The sequence below is a fragment of the Temnothorax nylanderi genome, unplaced genomic scaffold, assembly GCF_030848795.1.
Source record: "Temnothorax nylanderi isolate EJ_2023f unplaced genomic scaffold, tnyl_v1.0 TNYL_tig0046_pilon, whole genome shotgun sequence".
NCBI classification, from domain to species: Eukaryota; Metazoa; Arthropoda; class Insecta; order Hymenoptera; family Formicidae; genus Temnothorax; species Temnothorax nylanderi.
The window spans coordinates 1251255-1266562 of record NW_027249108.1 but is presented as its reverse complement, the minus strand read 5'-3'; the positions used below and the strand labels follow the sequence as shown (position 1 = coordinate 1266562).

The following is a 15308-nucleotide window of genomic DNA, read 5'->3' as shown; positions in this document are numbered from 1 at the left end:
GAATTGCGCGTACGTGCCTGCACGTATATATGGCACCTGTATGGCACTTCCAAACGAAATATCCTCTGTGAGAACAATTAACGATTGTATGCTTATCGTTTTAGGTTTCAGAAGGCTAAATAACGTTTGTGTACTATTTAGCGTACTATAATCATATCCGGCATTAAAAATACCAATATGTACATATATACCTTGTGCTCATGGAACTCTCACAGAGCAGCATATGTTGAACATAACAGTATGCTGCTAAGCGTACAAACGCTATAGCGTTAATTTGAAATTTCCTTATGGAATAGAGTATAATTGATTGAGAAATGAATTGAAATCTCTTCCTTCCATTCAAACGCGCTTTGATTGCAAAATCTGCCCGGTCTCTTACATGAACAGTCACACAAGTCGACCGCGTGTCGTTCTATTATCATTGTAATTAATTCTAATGTATACGATCTTTTTCGTGTATTGTCTTGAGAAAAGGCTTTGGCGAAGTATTTTTGATTTACATCTTTTTGCTAGAAAATTAAATTCTAATCTTCGTTTTTTTTCCTCTAGAATTCCTTTACAGAAAACTTTATTCTTTGGAAAAAAATTCTAGAAAAAAAATGAAGATCAGAATTCATAATATATCAGAATAGATTTATAATATATTATATAAGAACACAACTGCAAAAGTAGCATTGATACGTTCGTCATTGTAACAGAACATGACAATAGAGCCTTCGGACTCGGCGAGTTTATTCATATAACTTCTCACCTCGGAACCGGATCAAAATTTTATTTTATATCTATATATTAAGTTCTGGTGTATACATATATACATGTGTGTTACACCAACTTACATCGTACCAGGACCTTTTTGTTTACGCCCTCGCGAGCGTCAAGGCCAACCGCTATCACCTCGATATTACATTACTTCTATCGTCAATTTAGTACTTAAGTGGCGTTTAGCGGAGACAATTTATAAAGTATGTAATATGCTGCACATATCGAATTCCTTAATTTCACGTAATTTTTTTGCGATTCCTCGCAAAAATGAAATTTCAAAGAAAATCGCTAAGACCGCTATAGGCTGCGGTCCACTTGACGCTACAAATGCTTCGAAGCATTTCTCTTCTCTTTTCTTTCAATGAAGAAAGAAGGAGAAGAAAAACGCTCCAAAGCATTTGTAGCGTCAAGTGGACCGCAGCCATAATCATGCAGTCGCAGTCGAATGTCGGAACGCAACCGATGGTCCAATGAGAAAAATTCGTTTTCGAAAAAATTCTCTCCTTGGACCATCGGTCGCGTTCCGAAATCCGACTGCAACATATACGACTGATTGTAGAACCGGCCTAAGAAAGAAAGATCGTATTGGAGGATATCCGGCGGGGTCGACTCCGCTGACGCAAATCGAAAACGACGAAGGAGACCGCTGTGACGGATGTACGCCGATCTGAAATTGAAATCGTAAGGGAGAACAGTACGCTCTTGCGTAAGTGTCATTGGCACATTATGATCGATAGCCGGAACGATACTCGCAAGTATGTGGGCGTTGGCACCTCGTCGCCTTCGAATTCCATTTCGTTTCTCTCGGCCTCTCTCGGCTCGGCTCGAAATCCCCGACGGGGATGCGAAACGACGCGTATTTTTCCTTTTTTTTTCTGGTTTTTTTTTTTGTTCATCGAACCGACAAACGGGTATGATATCCGCCTGTCGCGCTCGCCGATTCGCCGCGGTGCGATTCACCGGGGGGGGGGGGGGGAGGGGAGGGGGGAACGCAAAACTACGCCCGCGTGCGCGATAATAACGCGAATTTATCGCGACCGTTACGCGTGCATAATCACGCGTGAATCATGGAATTGTCGCGCGAGAGTGCCCAGCGCTCCCCGTGAGTTGCGAAACCGCGCGATCGATATATGACCGGTCGTGTGCGTCACGTGCGGATCATTTTTTTTCCCTTTCCTCTAATAACGCGGTCTTTCGGTTCCGGTTTGGATTTGCTGCGCGACCTTGTAAAAAATTAAGGATGCAACGTATATCTCTTTAATTAATACTGACCGTATCGGTGACCCTCTTTGCGTCCAAAATTAATCTTTGCGGGTGAGCGCGAGGATCGAGTGTGTCCCGTCCTCAATTTAATCTAATCAGCGGATCGAACGCAACGATGTATCTTTATTATTTGGAGGACTTTATGGAGAGATTCTAAAAATATAGTTTTATATAATATAGGTATGCCAATATCTCGGGATTATTGCGCAGTATTATGTTCAACTCGACGTATATGATCGCAAAAGATTATAAAAATTGTTCTATTCCTATTTTTATATAAAATTTAACAAGATCTGCAATGAAAAATACTCTTCGAAGAATTTTCCATATTTACTTTGTGTGGCAAGATAATTATAAATTATAAATAATAACGGTGAATAACGAAGAGGTCTATTATATAAAAATGGAAGTAATGCAAATAGACAGAGACACCACGTACGATAGGTAAAGTCTTGGAAATTAAAGAAATTGATTTTTCTTATCCGTCTATTGTCTATTTCCATGCAAATTATCTTTAATCTCGGTTTAATTTTCATCTTTTTCTAAGAACTACAAATGAACCGAGATTAAAATCAATCTATGTTGGTAGAAATGGACATAAATCATAAATAATCGTCTCCTTACGAAGTAAACATGGAAAATTTGTCAAAAAGTATTTTTTATCGCGAGTCTCGTCAGATTAAAAGCGTAGACTTTCAACTTAAAGTTGATGAAGGCACTTTATGATCGAAAATATATTTGCGTTACTTACAGCAAAGTCGGCGAGATCTTCTCCTATCTCGTTTTAATCGAGACTTGCCTCGGATGATCAATCGATCACGCGTATCTCTCATCGTTACACATGGAAACAGAAAGGAGATCGCGCGTGCACACTCGGATCTCCCGCGGAGGCTTCCCTCTCCCAAAGGTAAGGAAAGGTGTCGCCTGGTGCCAGCATTTGCATATGGTTCATTGTTGGTTGCGCAACAATGAACTCTATAACGAGGATAAGCGTGCACGGGCCTGTGCGCGCCAGGTATTCGATTCCCTTTCAGTCCTTTCTTCTTTAGCTTTATACCGATGTGAGCACGTGTCGTTAAATCGATTTATGGCTTCGTACTCATTCCCATTCCTCTCTGCACGTGTCTACAAATCTTTTAAAGCAAATACCCTGCGCCAAATTGATCGTACAAATTGGAAAATAACTTGTAGTTATTGTTACGTCTCAAATTTTCGTGTATCTTTATTTTGCGTCAAGATTATTTTTCCAACAATATAAGTCGATATATGAATCAATGCCAATTATAGCGGTGTTTCGCACGAATAATGCAGAAGCGCAAATCCTCTAATGATGTCAAGATTACCACCATTACGTAATTGTACATACACTCCTGGAGAGGCAAATAGAGAGAAAAACGTTAGTTGCGCAATTTCAAATTAAATCACGCCCGAGGAGTGGCGCGGGGTCCGGTCCGATACGCGGGATTCCGCGTCTCGAGTGTCGTAGAAAGAGAGAAAAAAAAAGGAGAGAAAAGTGCCCGGGTAAGAACGATCATTTTCCCATTTAAGGTTTCCTACGACCATTTGCATTTGTTGCACCGCGTGACGCACGCGATCGCGCCTTACCGAGAAACGTTGAATCGCGGATTCGCCCCGGAAGAGCGAGCGTGACTTGTGTCCTATTTATATTCGGGATCTTCACGCCTATCTATGCGATGGAAACTGGAGACGCGCAACGCGTTTTTCGCGTCACTCTGCTTTACAACCGTTTCTACCGATAATTAACTTTAATCTCGATTTAACTTAATTTTTATCTTTTTTTTTTAATTCCTAAACCCAGAAGAAAATAAAAAATAAGTTAAATCGAACTAAAGTTAATCTACATTGGTAAAAATGGACATTGGACGTTAGAGATCTCGGGACAAGCGATGAAAAACTCGGTCGGCCGAATTGACCGGTTATTATATATCCTATTTGGATTTTAACTCGGAATATTTCATGTAGCGCATCACGAAAGATGCTGCTCCTCCTTTCATCTCCTCTCAGACAGCTGTGCTCTCTGAAACGTCCTCTCTCTCCCGGCGCGCTCTGCCTTTCATTTCAGTTCTCACGAAGCGATCGGACTGTGCGCCGCGATTGAAACCTTTTCGGAATCCTTCCTTCTTTTTTACCATTTCTTTTTTCCTGGATCCTCGCATTCCTCTTCCATCTGTCCTTTCGCCGCAAATGCCATTGTATAGGGCGCGCATACGTTTGGCTAACATTCAAAGCTTGCAGTGTAAGAGGAAATCAGATTTTAAGTAAATAATATTAATTAAAGTTCTCGCTCTGTTCTTTCTCTTGTTATAATAGAAAATATTTTCAAAACGCTTCTATCTCTCTCTTTATTTGTGTAACTTTCTTTGTGCCTTCCACTACGGATCAAATTAAATCTGTTACTTTCTAAACGAAGAAAAATCGAAATCAAAATTATTTTGCAAAATTTCTCTCCACGTGGTACTTTCAACCGGACGCTGTATAAAACGTGATAGAGAAGAAAGTCACGCGTATATAATAGGATTAACGGGTGTCGATCCTCCGACGACGCCGATATTAATGAAAGGATTGCAAATCGCGATTTGCAAGTACAATCGCTCGATCGTTAAGTCAACCGATTCGCCTCGTTCCTCGACAACTGAAAGAGTTATCGAGCACGCGGCGAGTTTTTTTTTTTGGCCGGAAATGACCGGCCAGGCTGACGGGAGAAACGCGCGGGACGAAAGAGGAACTCATCCGCCATGTTAAGCGAGGGGAACGCGCCGAAAAAGAAAAGAACCCCACGTTAACGAGCGACTATCGAGCGGGAATCGAAGGTACGGATCGCGAAATTGAAGGTAGAGGGAGAGGGCACACGCCGCGGGGGACAATCCCGGGAAGGGATATATACGCGTGGCGTAAAAGTAACAGCGCGCCCACCGTGTCTCTACACACGCGATCGAGGGACACTTGACGCTTTATTCCCGTTTCTTCTCTCGTGTGTATAGCTGCCGGTTTAAAAGTCCTCTCCTTCAGTCGCCGTTCGCCAACGCGACGGTATCGCACCATCTCGTCTCGCGTCGCGCGCTGCGCCGCGATCCGTTCCTCACCTCCGCGAGCGAGCGCGCGGGTGATCTTTCTTGATCGCCGATTGTCTTTCCGATCGTAATCGCGGTGCTCCAGATCCGTTTCTTCGCGAAGGTGAAAGTGGGAACGAGTCGGATGGATCTTTAATACATTCATCACGGGCTAAATATCGCGGACTGAGATACGCGGGTGATACAGTGTTGCGTGCGCGATGTGAATATCGCGCAAAGTTAACGTCCAGGTAAGATTGTAACGTCTCGTTCGCGGAGATATGCGCGAAAATCTACGCGGTTCTATGGTGTCTTCGCGCTCACCTGCGTGCCCATTTGCATAGGTCAGATTAATTGTATCTACGACCGACCGCGACGTTGCGCATCTCGGAAAACGGTCTTTCGTAATCGCGCCCGTCCTTGCGCGCGGCATAAAGAGACCGTGCTTGCGCGCGCGCGATGGGAAAGATCGCGCGTACCTATAAACCGAAACACGTGGCCACGCTGAATCCGATTTTTTGCCGAGATTAATCGTCGGCTCAATGTTTCACGACAAGTAACGCGTCCCCCGATCACGCGAGTCGTCACTTTGCAAATCAGTCGCTGATACTCTCTTTCACTCTCTCCCTTCTTTTTCTCTCTTTTTATTCCGTTGTTAATTTGCTCAATCTGAAATATCGATATTACCGTAGTCCACCGTGATCCGGCGAGTGCATTGCGGAAGGAAAGAGGCCGTTGTGAAATTTTCATATAGGGACCACGTCCATTTCACACACACACACACACGCCGGTCTCGGGCGTATAATTTCGTAAAAAATAGAGAGTGATCTCGACGCAGGTAGGATGGTCCTGCTTTTACCTTTAGTGAAAACCGTTTTGCATATTCGATTGGAAAGACGGTAATCCGGTGGGCGAAAGTGACGAGCGGCGCCCAAACTCGTTCGACTTTCCAAATAAATTTACGCCGACTCGGCGTGTCGCGTTGGCGTAACAATCACCGAGTTCTCTTTTCTTCCTCTTTTCACGTTCTTTCCGCGTCGCAATTGATATCCGCTCGTTTAGCTGCATGCATGCGCTCTTGTGTCAGTTGTGTCCCTCACATTTTAGATAAGATAGCCTTATAAAACTTTTCGCATGTGATTGCGATTCAATTCTCGCTTTTTGCCTTTTCGTCTCGTTCGCGAATCGCGTCACGTTTGCGATCGCCAGACGGTTTTCGATCGCGTGATACGTACCAAGTGATATAATTCATTATGGCACGGCAGACATTAGGAGCGCTCTTTTCTTCCAGCTCGCTTATTTTTTAAACACATCACGATTTTCGCTTCGCGACAAATTTTCGAACTTACGCGAACGTCTTGCACGTATCAACGCTTGTGTACCTCGCGTCGCTTATGATCCGGGACGCGGAGCACTTTCTACAGACGGATGACTCAACGAATGAGAGTTCGTTATTCTCCCTTCGTACGGGCAGGTAGCGTACCCGAGAACGTGATCGCGATCCGAGTTAACGATTGCCACAGATTATTCCTCGAAACGATAAATATGTAGAGAATCGGCGAGACAGTCCCAACATACTATTTTAGTTGCTGTTTTTAATCGGTGATGCCGATGATGATGATTAGGATTCAAGATTTTTTTTTTATATCGACTCGATGATGAACTTGGTAACGAAATTTTATCGTCGATGAAAGTAATACACCTCAGTCGCGTGACTCTTCCTTTCACCAACATGGTACAATATTACGCTGTTAAATATTAAAGGATGAAATTTAAACCAATACCTTGAATTAAACAACATTTTGATTATTTTTAATTATCATGTGTGTCGAAATTTATTATTTTAATTTTTTAACACAGAACAGTATTACTTTAACTTCATTGATTTAGTTAAATTAACGACATATTGACGACCTATGGAATATGGTTAAAAATTACTTATGTCTTTTAAATACTTAAAATTGACTATAATTTGACACTACGAATTTAACGGTGTGCGATTCCTTCGATTTTCAGTCCAATCTCGTTGCGCGTCGCGAGAGATACAAATCGAAGAACAGTGATCTTGATCAATCGATATATCCAGATCCTTTCTCTGATTAATCATGCGGGCGCATGGGCATCATTGACCGAAAAGGAGACAGATCGGACCCGCCCCTGAAAAGCAATCTAAATACGGTGAACGCACGACCGGCGCAACCAGGAAGCGGAAACCCTCGATATGATCGCGTCGACGATAGTGTCCTTGCTCCGCACGATTTCGGTTCCCTCGTGACAAACGAGTCCTTGGAGCCCGGCGCTACCTTGCGAAGTCGTCAATGACTCGATCATGATCTCCGTGACGAGAAAACGTGTCTGGTCCTACGGATCAAGCTAACCGTCACCCGAGGTGTCACACCGCGAGGCCACCCGAGAAAAAAAAAACTCACCGTCCGCGCGAGCCAAGGAAGAATTCGGATTCCGAGGGGTGAATCTGGGAAAATCTCCTCCCCGAATGCGAGAGAAATGGCGTTGGTGAATTTCAGTTTACCCTATCAGTCGGTGACGATGGCGCCGTTCCTTTACGCGGGTTCGACCGGGGGCCACACGACCCCCAACAACCTTCGTTTGAACGCCGTGCTACCACCGGGATCTGCGCCCAGTTACAACGAACGGGAGAGCTTTCATAACGAACCCTATACACCACCGATCAAGTATCATCAGCATCGACGTAGTCAGTCCACGCAGCAGAGGAACCATGAGGTTTACGCGGAACACACGTCCTTCTCGTCGCAGGACACTCGTTACGCTGTGTACAATCAGGATTTTAGAAGAACTCAACCGAGGCAGCAGCAGCAGCAGCAGCAGCAGCAGCAGCAGCAGCAGCAGCAGCAGCAGCAGCAGCAGCAGCAGCAGCAGCAGCAGCAGCAGCAACAGCAGCAACAGCAACAGCAGCATCAGCAACAGCATCAGCAACAGCAACAGCAGCAACAGATGAGACCACCTCCGCCCCCTTCGTCGTTTCAGCATCAGCGTTCGCCTGAACCCATAAAAACTCGGATAGAGGAGCAGGAAAATTATCCGGAAAGACCTATTGGGTAAATAGAAATATTTTTTCTTTCTCTTCTCGTTTTTTCTTCTCTCTCTCATATAACGCAACGTTAACGAACAAAATATCGTATACGCTTTCTTCTATCCAAAATTCTAAATCGGCTATATTTATTCAATTTCTTCCTTTGCGAATATTTCAATCGAGTTCAACGGCAGCTTGTATCTGTAGATGAGATAATTCTTTGCGCGTGAATCGAGAACACTCCGTGCTATACACAGTTTAATTTGCCTAAAGTTACACGAGGGTCAACGGCGGGAGCTCCGTTGGTCCGGGTACCAAGACCTCGGTCCACGCCGTGTTGGACTACGACGACGATTTCGACGACTATTACGACGAGGAGGATCAGGACATACCGACGAACGCCCACGTCACGCCTATCCAGGGCCCGATCTTCCTGAAGAACGGCACCGTGCCCGTGGTACCCCTGTACTCGTATCCCCAGCTGAACAACGGGACATTCGTGCAGATACCGGTGAGTGTCGTCGAGCAAGAAATCGCTCCCTGAATCGTTTTCCTGAATATATCGAGGACGACGCGACCGTGGCTGCAGGAAAGCCTCAAAGTCGAATAGCAGCACGTGACATTTCAGACCGCGGCATCCATGACCCCGGGGAGCCTAGTACCTTCGCTAGAATCGTGCATGCGCGCACCGGTTACAGTCCCAACGCGCGAATCCCTTTTACCTCTCTTGTTTCCATCTCCTCGTTCAACGTCGTTCGGCGTTCATTCGCGCGACGACGACCTCCTCGCGAGATTGCGCGAGGTCGTGAAGGAGTTGATGTTTAGATGTCAAACTGACATTGAGACGCGCGAATCCTCGACTGTGATGTATCATCGAGCAACGACTCTGATGATTCCTTTTCTTCGACTGGAACACACATGTACACATAACACTGCACAAAAAGAAGAAAATATATTATAAATCTAGAAAGAATTTATAGTAGATATATATTATCTTATAAAGAAGAGTATACTATACATTATAATGTAAATATATGTATAGTATACTGTATATAAATTATTGAGTCCCTGAGAGCGAAAAAGAGCTACATGTTTTTCGAGAAATCTGACCTTTTTTACCTCATATAGGTATTTAACGGAACGAATTATCGCGAGGGCAATCCGGTTTTTCTAGTCTAACCCATGGAAAATCAATCTTGATTCGCAACACTACAGATAGCCTCTTACGAACGAATAGTAATTTGTGACTTTACATTAAAAAGCAAATTTTTGCGCTCATGCAGCGCTATATAATAATATATAGTAATTTCTCCATTATATCTGTTTTTACCTCTGTTTCTCTTTATTAGCTCTGTCATAACGATCGATTAGTAAATAATCGCAACTCATTGTTACGATTAAATCGTAATTACTTACTCGACTTAAGAAACTATCCATCTATTCGAAAGAGGTATATCTAGAATTTTTTATCTCTCAAAACGGAAAAAAAATTTCATTAATGTTTAGAACGCTTGCCTTATATTTTAATGTGTAACCTTGTTCTGGACAAGTTATCGAGTCATCACGGCAGTGCTAAATGTATGCGCCAGCGATGCACAAGCGGCGAGACCGTTCCGGTGATATAATCTATAGGTACACGATCCGCTCGATTATGAATACCTGATGAAATTATCAGATCTTATGTCAGAAACGACTGTGCCAATCAAGAACTTCATAAGTTTAATACCTTGGATTTGAATTACACGAGAAAGAGCTTTATCTTTATATTTCCTACGAGCAGAGATATTACAACGGAAAGTCGGATTTCTATATTAATACTATAATACTATATTAATTTAATTAATAATACTATAGTAATATATTTCTCACGCTTTACTATTTTTCTTTTGAAATTATTATAAGATTTTGAGTGTTTTTAAATCTATCTTTATATGGAAAAAACACTCTAACAGCATTTGCCTCAAGCTGTATTATTTTTTCAATTAATGCATTCTCTTGGCTTTTTTATCTTTTTTAAAAAGATACTTTTTGAACAGTTTTACATATTCCAGATTTAGTATTATTACTTTTTAATCAACCACCACGTTGTTCTAAGAAAGCTCACAACTAATCTCTTTTTTTTCTTAAGTCGATCTCTCGGTCACTACAACTACCGTCTCGCGTTTCGTAAAGAAAGTCAAGGAGAAACGTTTGCGACCTTCGTATTTCCTTTTAGCTGTTAATTCATGTGCCGTTCTTGTATAACATCCACGTAACATAATACACAATAAGTGTACTTTCTACTCTCTCTCTCTCTCTCTCTCTCTCTCTCTCTGATAGTATCTTCTGTTTCCAACCAGCGTTCAAACGCGACATTCTGAATGAAATTGCATTCACACACACATTTCAAGTGTACTCTCTCTGGTAGTATCGTCTGTTTCTAGCTAACGTTCAAACACGACATTCTGAATGAAATTGCATTCACATTTCAAGCATTTACATACGGAAAGCTTGACTGCGATCTAAATCTAAAAATAAATCGAATTGAGAAGCTATATTCGAGGGCGTACGGTCGTAAGTAAACAAACCATGCATTTGCATCATAATGTACTAATAACAGTAATGAGTAATAATAATAATAACGTAATGATACGTAATGAGGATAATTATCTAGCGCAATCGATGCATAGAATAATCTTGATCGCTCTTTGTTTCCGAATAAATTATCTTTTTTTTGTTTGTTCCTATCTATTACAGAAAAATCTTATCCATTTCATCAACGTTCGCGAAGGAATCGACGACGATGGACAGGGACTCGATTGTGTTTCATAATTTTTCGCGGAGAGAATTGTATCTTACATAGTAACGAGTTTTCCTAACTGATTTCATCGGTCATCTATTCTTGCCCCGTCATCCATTTTATTCAACGGGACATTATTCTAAAAATTGCCGCTTATTTGTCACATCTCTATTCTCTACGTGCCGAACGATACGAGATAACGTTAAAAAAATGGCGAGAGGAAGCCGGAACGCGAAAAGCAACTTTTATCTCGATCGTCATAAATATATTCTCGCAATACGGCCTCTTAATCGGCCTTCCACTTTTCGCAACGCTAAATTCTATATACATCATATATATGTATAGATTATATTTATATAGGTATAATATTAAAATATTTGAGAAATATAATTTTCTTAAATTTAGATTCGCATGCAGGTAGCACTTTGATTTAGCCTTGCTTATATGCTGTATGATTCATTTCTCGTGGGCAATGCACGACGGACGTGACCACTATCAGAATTCTCCCGTATTATGAATGACGCCTACTGACTGGATGCTGACTGGAAGTTGAATAGAGATACGAGCGTAGGCGGGCGATCTTTAATTAGCCGACATCGACTTCCGGTATACGGTGAATTAACGTGTACAATAAAAATGTTTCTCGGCGTATTTTGTGTCGCCGTGACAAATATCGTCAATTATTTTATACGGACAGCAGAAAGACTCATCACAAGAATCTTATTTGCTAAATTATCCTGCTATCAAAGCAATGACGATTTCGCTACATCAGTAAAATATATTCGCTGAAGATGGATAATTGTTTAACTTCTGCCTTGTTAAAACTTCTTAGGGTCTTTAAAGTAGCTTTTACACGTTATCTGTGCAATATACATATAATTTTTTAAAAATTGATAGATATCTATATAAGAAAAAATTAATCCCATAACAATTAGAAAATTAATAATTTCAACAAACTGAAAATTACTCATCGTAGATACTTTGGACCGCGCTTTCGGTAGCTTTGGGTGTCGAGCTGAGGGGAGACTTAATACGAGGCGCACCATGCATCAAGAGATATCATCAGTTGTTCTGTCCGACCGCTGGAAACACATATCCAATGTGCGTATAAGTAATTTTATTTGTTACTTTTTTAATATGCACCCTAGAGGTATAACGTTATACCTAACTACAGTTAAACAATTAAAACTCTCTTATTAGGGAAGGTAACTTATCGCAACGTGGCAATTGGCTGTAATATGAATCGCACTTTAATTAAATCGATTGTTTTAGAGAACGGATAGAACGTTTCATTGACGAAAATAAAGCGTTGATGAAAAGGATGTACGGTGATTTCGAGATGAGTCCGGGACACGGGTCATCGAGCGACCACGGGCATCGTACTAGAACGCGAAGAAAAAGTAGAGAAGCGCGAAAGCACGATATCCCGGACGGCGGGCCCAGAGATGATGAATCGCACGTAGAAAGCGAGATCGGCGAGGAGTATTTTAGCAGAAGTAGAAATACCAGGCAGTCCTTTGGGAAAAACCGCAGCACGGAGAGCGGCAGGTGAGAATCGGAAATCGATTTTCTGTTTTATTATTATCTCATTTTATACTTATATATTTTATTATATATACAATTTTATACTTTTTGTATCTTGGCAAGATTATTATGAATACTATATCCATCGGTAATACACTTTTAATAAAGTGCGGAGTTTATGCATGTTTTCTCTTTCTCTCTTTTTTCCGTTTCTCTTTTACTGCTGCAGCAGACTGATTAGAAATAATTTAACATCGCGATAATGGTTACAGAATCGACGCGTGCGAATCGAAAGTTGAGATCGTGACTCCTTACTGGGCAAGCAACAGTGCCGGAAAGATTCGCGCCATCGTGAATACCCAGCATTTCGAGCAAGCGATACACCAGGAAGTGTGCTCGTGAGTAAAACGATATTGCTTATTCCGGCGCTCCACTCATCTCAATTGTTTTACACGATTCTTCATACCTACGGATTCTTATATAAAATAAGCACAGTATAGACACTGTATTTTCCTTTTGCAGGAAAACGCAAACGAATCGGTGCAGCGGGGACTGCGGGTGCGAGCAGAAATACAAGTGGCACAGGCTGCTCGCGTACGACCCGGACAACGATTGTAAGGGTATATTCATGGACTGGTTCCTGTTTCCCTCCTGCTGCGTATGTCGATGCGATCCTATCAACAGCGGCAAGTTCTCCTCATCTAATGGCCGAAACTGAGGCCGGAAAGTGACACAGAGATTGACACGCTACGTAAAACGTGCCATGTGAACTCTTAAAAACGGTTTATTCATTCTCAACCCATTTAGACGATTATCATAAGGACTGTTGACAGTAACCTGTGATAAGAAAAGTGTGCATAGGTATAGGCACGATTTGCGCATCGGCCAATTTAAGCGTCCCACCATTTTGATTTTTAAAAATTAGAGACTTTTATATAGCGCAACTTTTAAAGGTTGAAGAATGATATGTATCAATTGACATTTCTTTGCTGATAAATTAATCAAATTATCAACGAATTCATCATAAGAAATATTAGCTCGTCAATGAGGTGTATCGCTCCTTTCTATTCTTCTTCTCAAATATGTACGATTTAATTGTTTAATCATGTCCTTTTCTACGTCTCGCGATTTTTTTGCTTTTCTTTGCTTCGTTATAGTACAATCTATTAAGACGTTGCTATTTTCTCGATTCATTAAAATTGGTCGAAGTCCAACTGCGCTTGTAATATCAATGCCATTTTTTAAAACAAGAAACTGCTATATTGCATAGCAGAACCGTTATCATACGTTCAGACTGATCAGTTTGCTTGAAAGATTCCAGCCGATCAACGATTAATGATGTCCGTCGAAACTGAGAAATAAATTTACGCGATGGATCTAAATGTAGCGACAGCCGTTCAATTAAAATACCTATCTCGATATATCATAACACAGTAATAAAGCTATACATCAGTATCTCGATAACGATATGTGGTATAAATATATGATTTATTTAGCCGATGCATCTGAGCGAACCTTCAAACCGCGAAATCAGCCAATAAATCGCGTGAGTAGACCTATCTAATGGAAGAAAATGATGTATCGGACGAGATTGAATTGAACACAGTTTCGCATCAATCTTTGATAACAGATTTGAATCAAACAGCATAATACGTAGCGCAGAACCATTTTCGTGATTCAGATTTTATTTGTATAAGTAGAAAATAAATGTTACCGTTTATAGGCTCTTTCTAATAATTGTCGATTATAACTACAATAAATAGCTGCAATGATCATTAGGCAGCGTTTAGTCCGTAAGTAAGCGTCGCGCGCGCACAAAACGTTTTATTTTACTTCGTGGACATTGTACGTACGGCTGCACGGCTCTTCAAACGGTTGTGAAACGCGAATGCATGAGCGTGGGCTGGAATAGGTCCTAAGAATAACTTCCTCTTAGGACTTATTGCGCGCCGTAGAGTACATAACTGCCTTAAAAATAATTAATTTTTAATTTTTAGTTTTTAATGTTGCGTTAAACGATTACACTTTAATTAAGGCAAGCATACAATCCTCTGCGCGAAAGGAAGATACATGCAAGATCTATATGAATCTAAAAGTAAGAATGAGGGAAAGAATATTATTGTATGTAAAAAAGATATTATATGAAAAGATATGTGCAAAAATGATTCAGACAAAAGTTGGTGGGACAAATAATGGTAAAATCCACTTTCGAAAAAATTGATTTTACAAAGTAATAGAAGCCTTTTTTAAATAAAATTATATGATTTTTTTACATAATATTATTCTTCTAATTATTCTACATGAACAATTATTACAGTTATCAAAAAGTCAATATAGTTTACGAAATGTCTTATATCTTATTCTAACATTTTGACATAAAATTTCTTGTAAACAATTCATTTTCTGTTGCCTTTCGAAAAGATATGTAATTATTTGTCCCCCCCCCCCCCCACACACAACTTTTGTCTGAGACATCTTTGCCTGCCGGACTCACTTTTCGAAATATTTCGGTGTTTTCTTTTAGGTGCCCCACCCTATATATACACATATACATATATATACATATAGTTAATGTGTGTTGACACCGTCAACCCTTTGAGAACATATTTATTTATTATTCTAATCGTTGGACGGATACCTGATAAGCTCTTTTACCTACTCTCCTTCGCTCTTAACTACTTAAGATATTCTCGTGACAAAAATAGAGGAAGACGTAAAAAGTAACAAGAGGAAACGCTCAAGATAATGCCTACTTAAAACGAAACAAGGTTGAACCAATGAAAACGAGACGCAATGATGATGGGTCCAATTCGTTCTACATGGCGTAATTATTACAAGCGACGGTCCGCCGTCGGAG

The 15308-nt window shown here is 41.1% G+C and overlaps 1 protein-coding gene and 1 long non-coding RNA gene across 9 annotated transcripts; one reads left to right on the top strand and one right to left on the bottom strand.

Annotated features, from left to right (window-relative positions):
- Positions 1 to 92: 92 nt before the first annotated feature.
- LOC139772121 (uncharacterized) lies at positions 93 to 2871 on the bottom strand. Its single transcript, XR_011718058.1, has 2 exons — positions 2777 to 2871; positions 93 to 2178 (listed from the first exon to the last, which is right to left on the bottom strand). It is a non-coding gene; the product is annotated as an uncharacterized lncRNA (long non-coding RNA).
- Positions 1254 to 14956, top strand: Spz3 (Spaetzle domain-containing protein 3). 8 transcript variants are annotated; one of them, XM_071705512.1, is made up of 8 exons: positions 1254 to 1443; positions 2779 to 2932; positions 7113 to 8173; positions 8422 to 8659; positions 11904 to 12028; positions 12200 to 12475; positions 12724 to 12849; positions 12974 to 14956. In XM_071705512.1, the coding sequence occupies exons 3-8, from the start codon at positions 7602 to 7604 to the stop codon at positions 13167 to 13169; spliced, it is 1533 nt and encodes a 510-aa protein (XP_071561613.1). In that variant the 5' UTR covers positions 1254 to 1443; positions 2779 to 2932; positions 7113 to 7601; the 3' UTR covers positions 13170 to 14956. The 8 variants fall into 8 exon arrangements, with proteins under 8 accessions (XP_071561613.1, XP_071561614.1, XP_071561615.1 ...); XM_071705511.1 differs by lacking the exons at positions 1254 to 1443; positions 2779 to 2932 and adding exons at positions 4196 to 4282; positions 5028 to 5347; XM_071705513.1 differs by lacking the exon at positions 2779 to 2932 and having other exon boundaries at positions 1254 to 1468.
- The last annotated feature ends 352 nt before the right edge of the window (positions 14957 to 15308 follow it).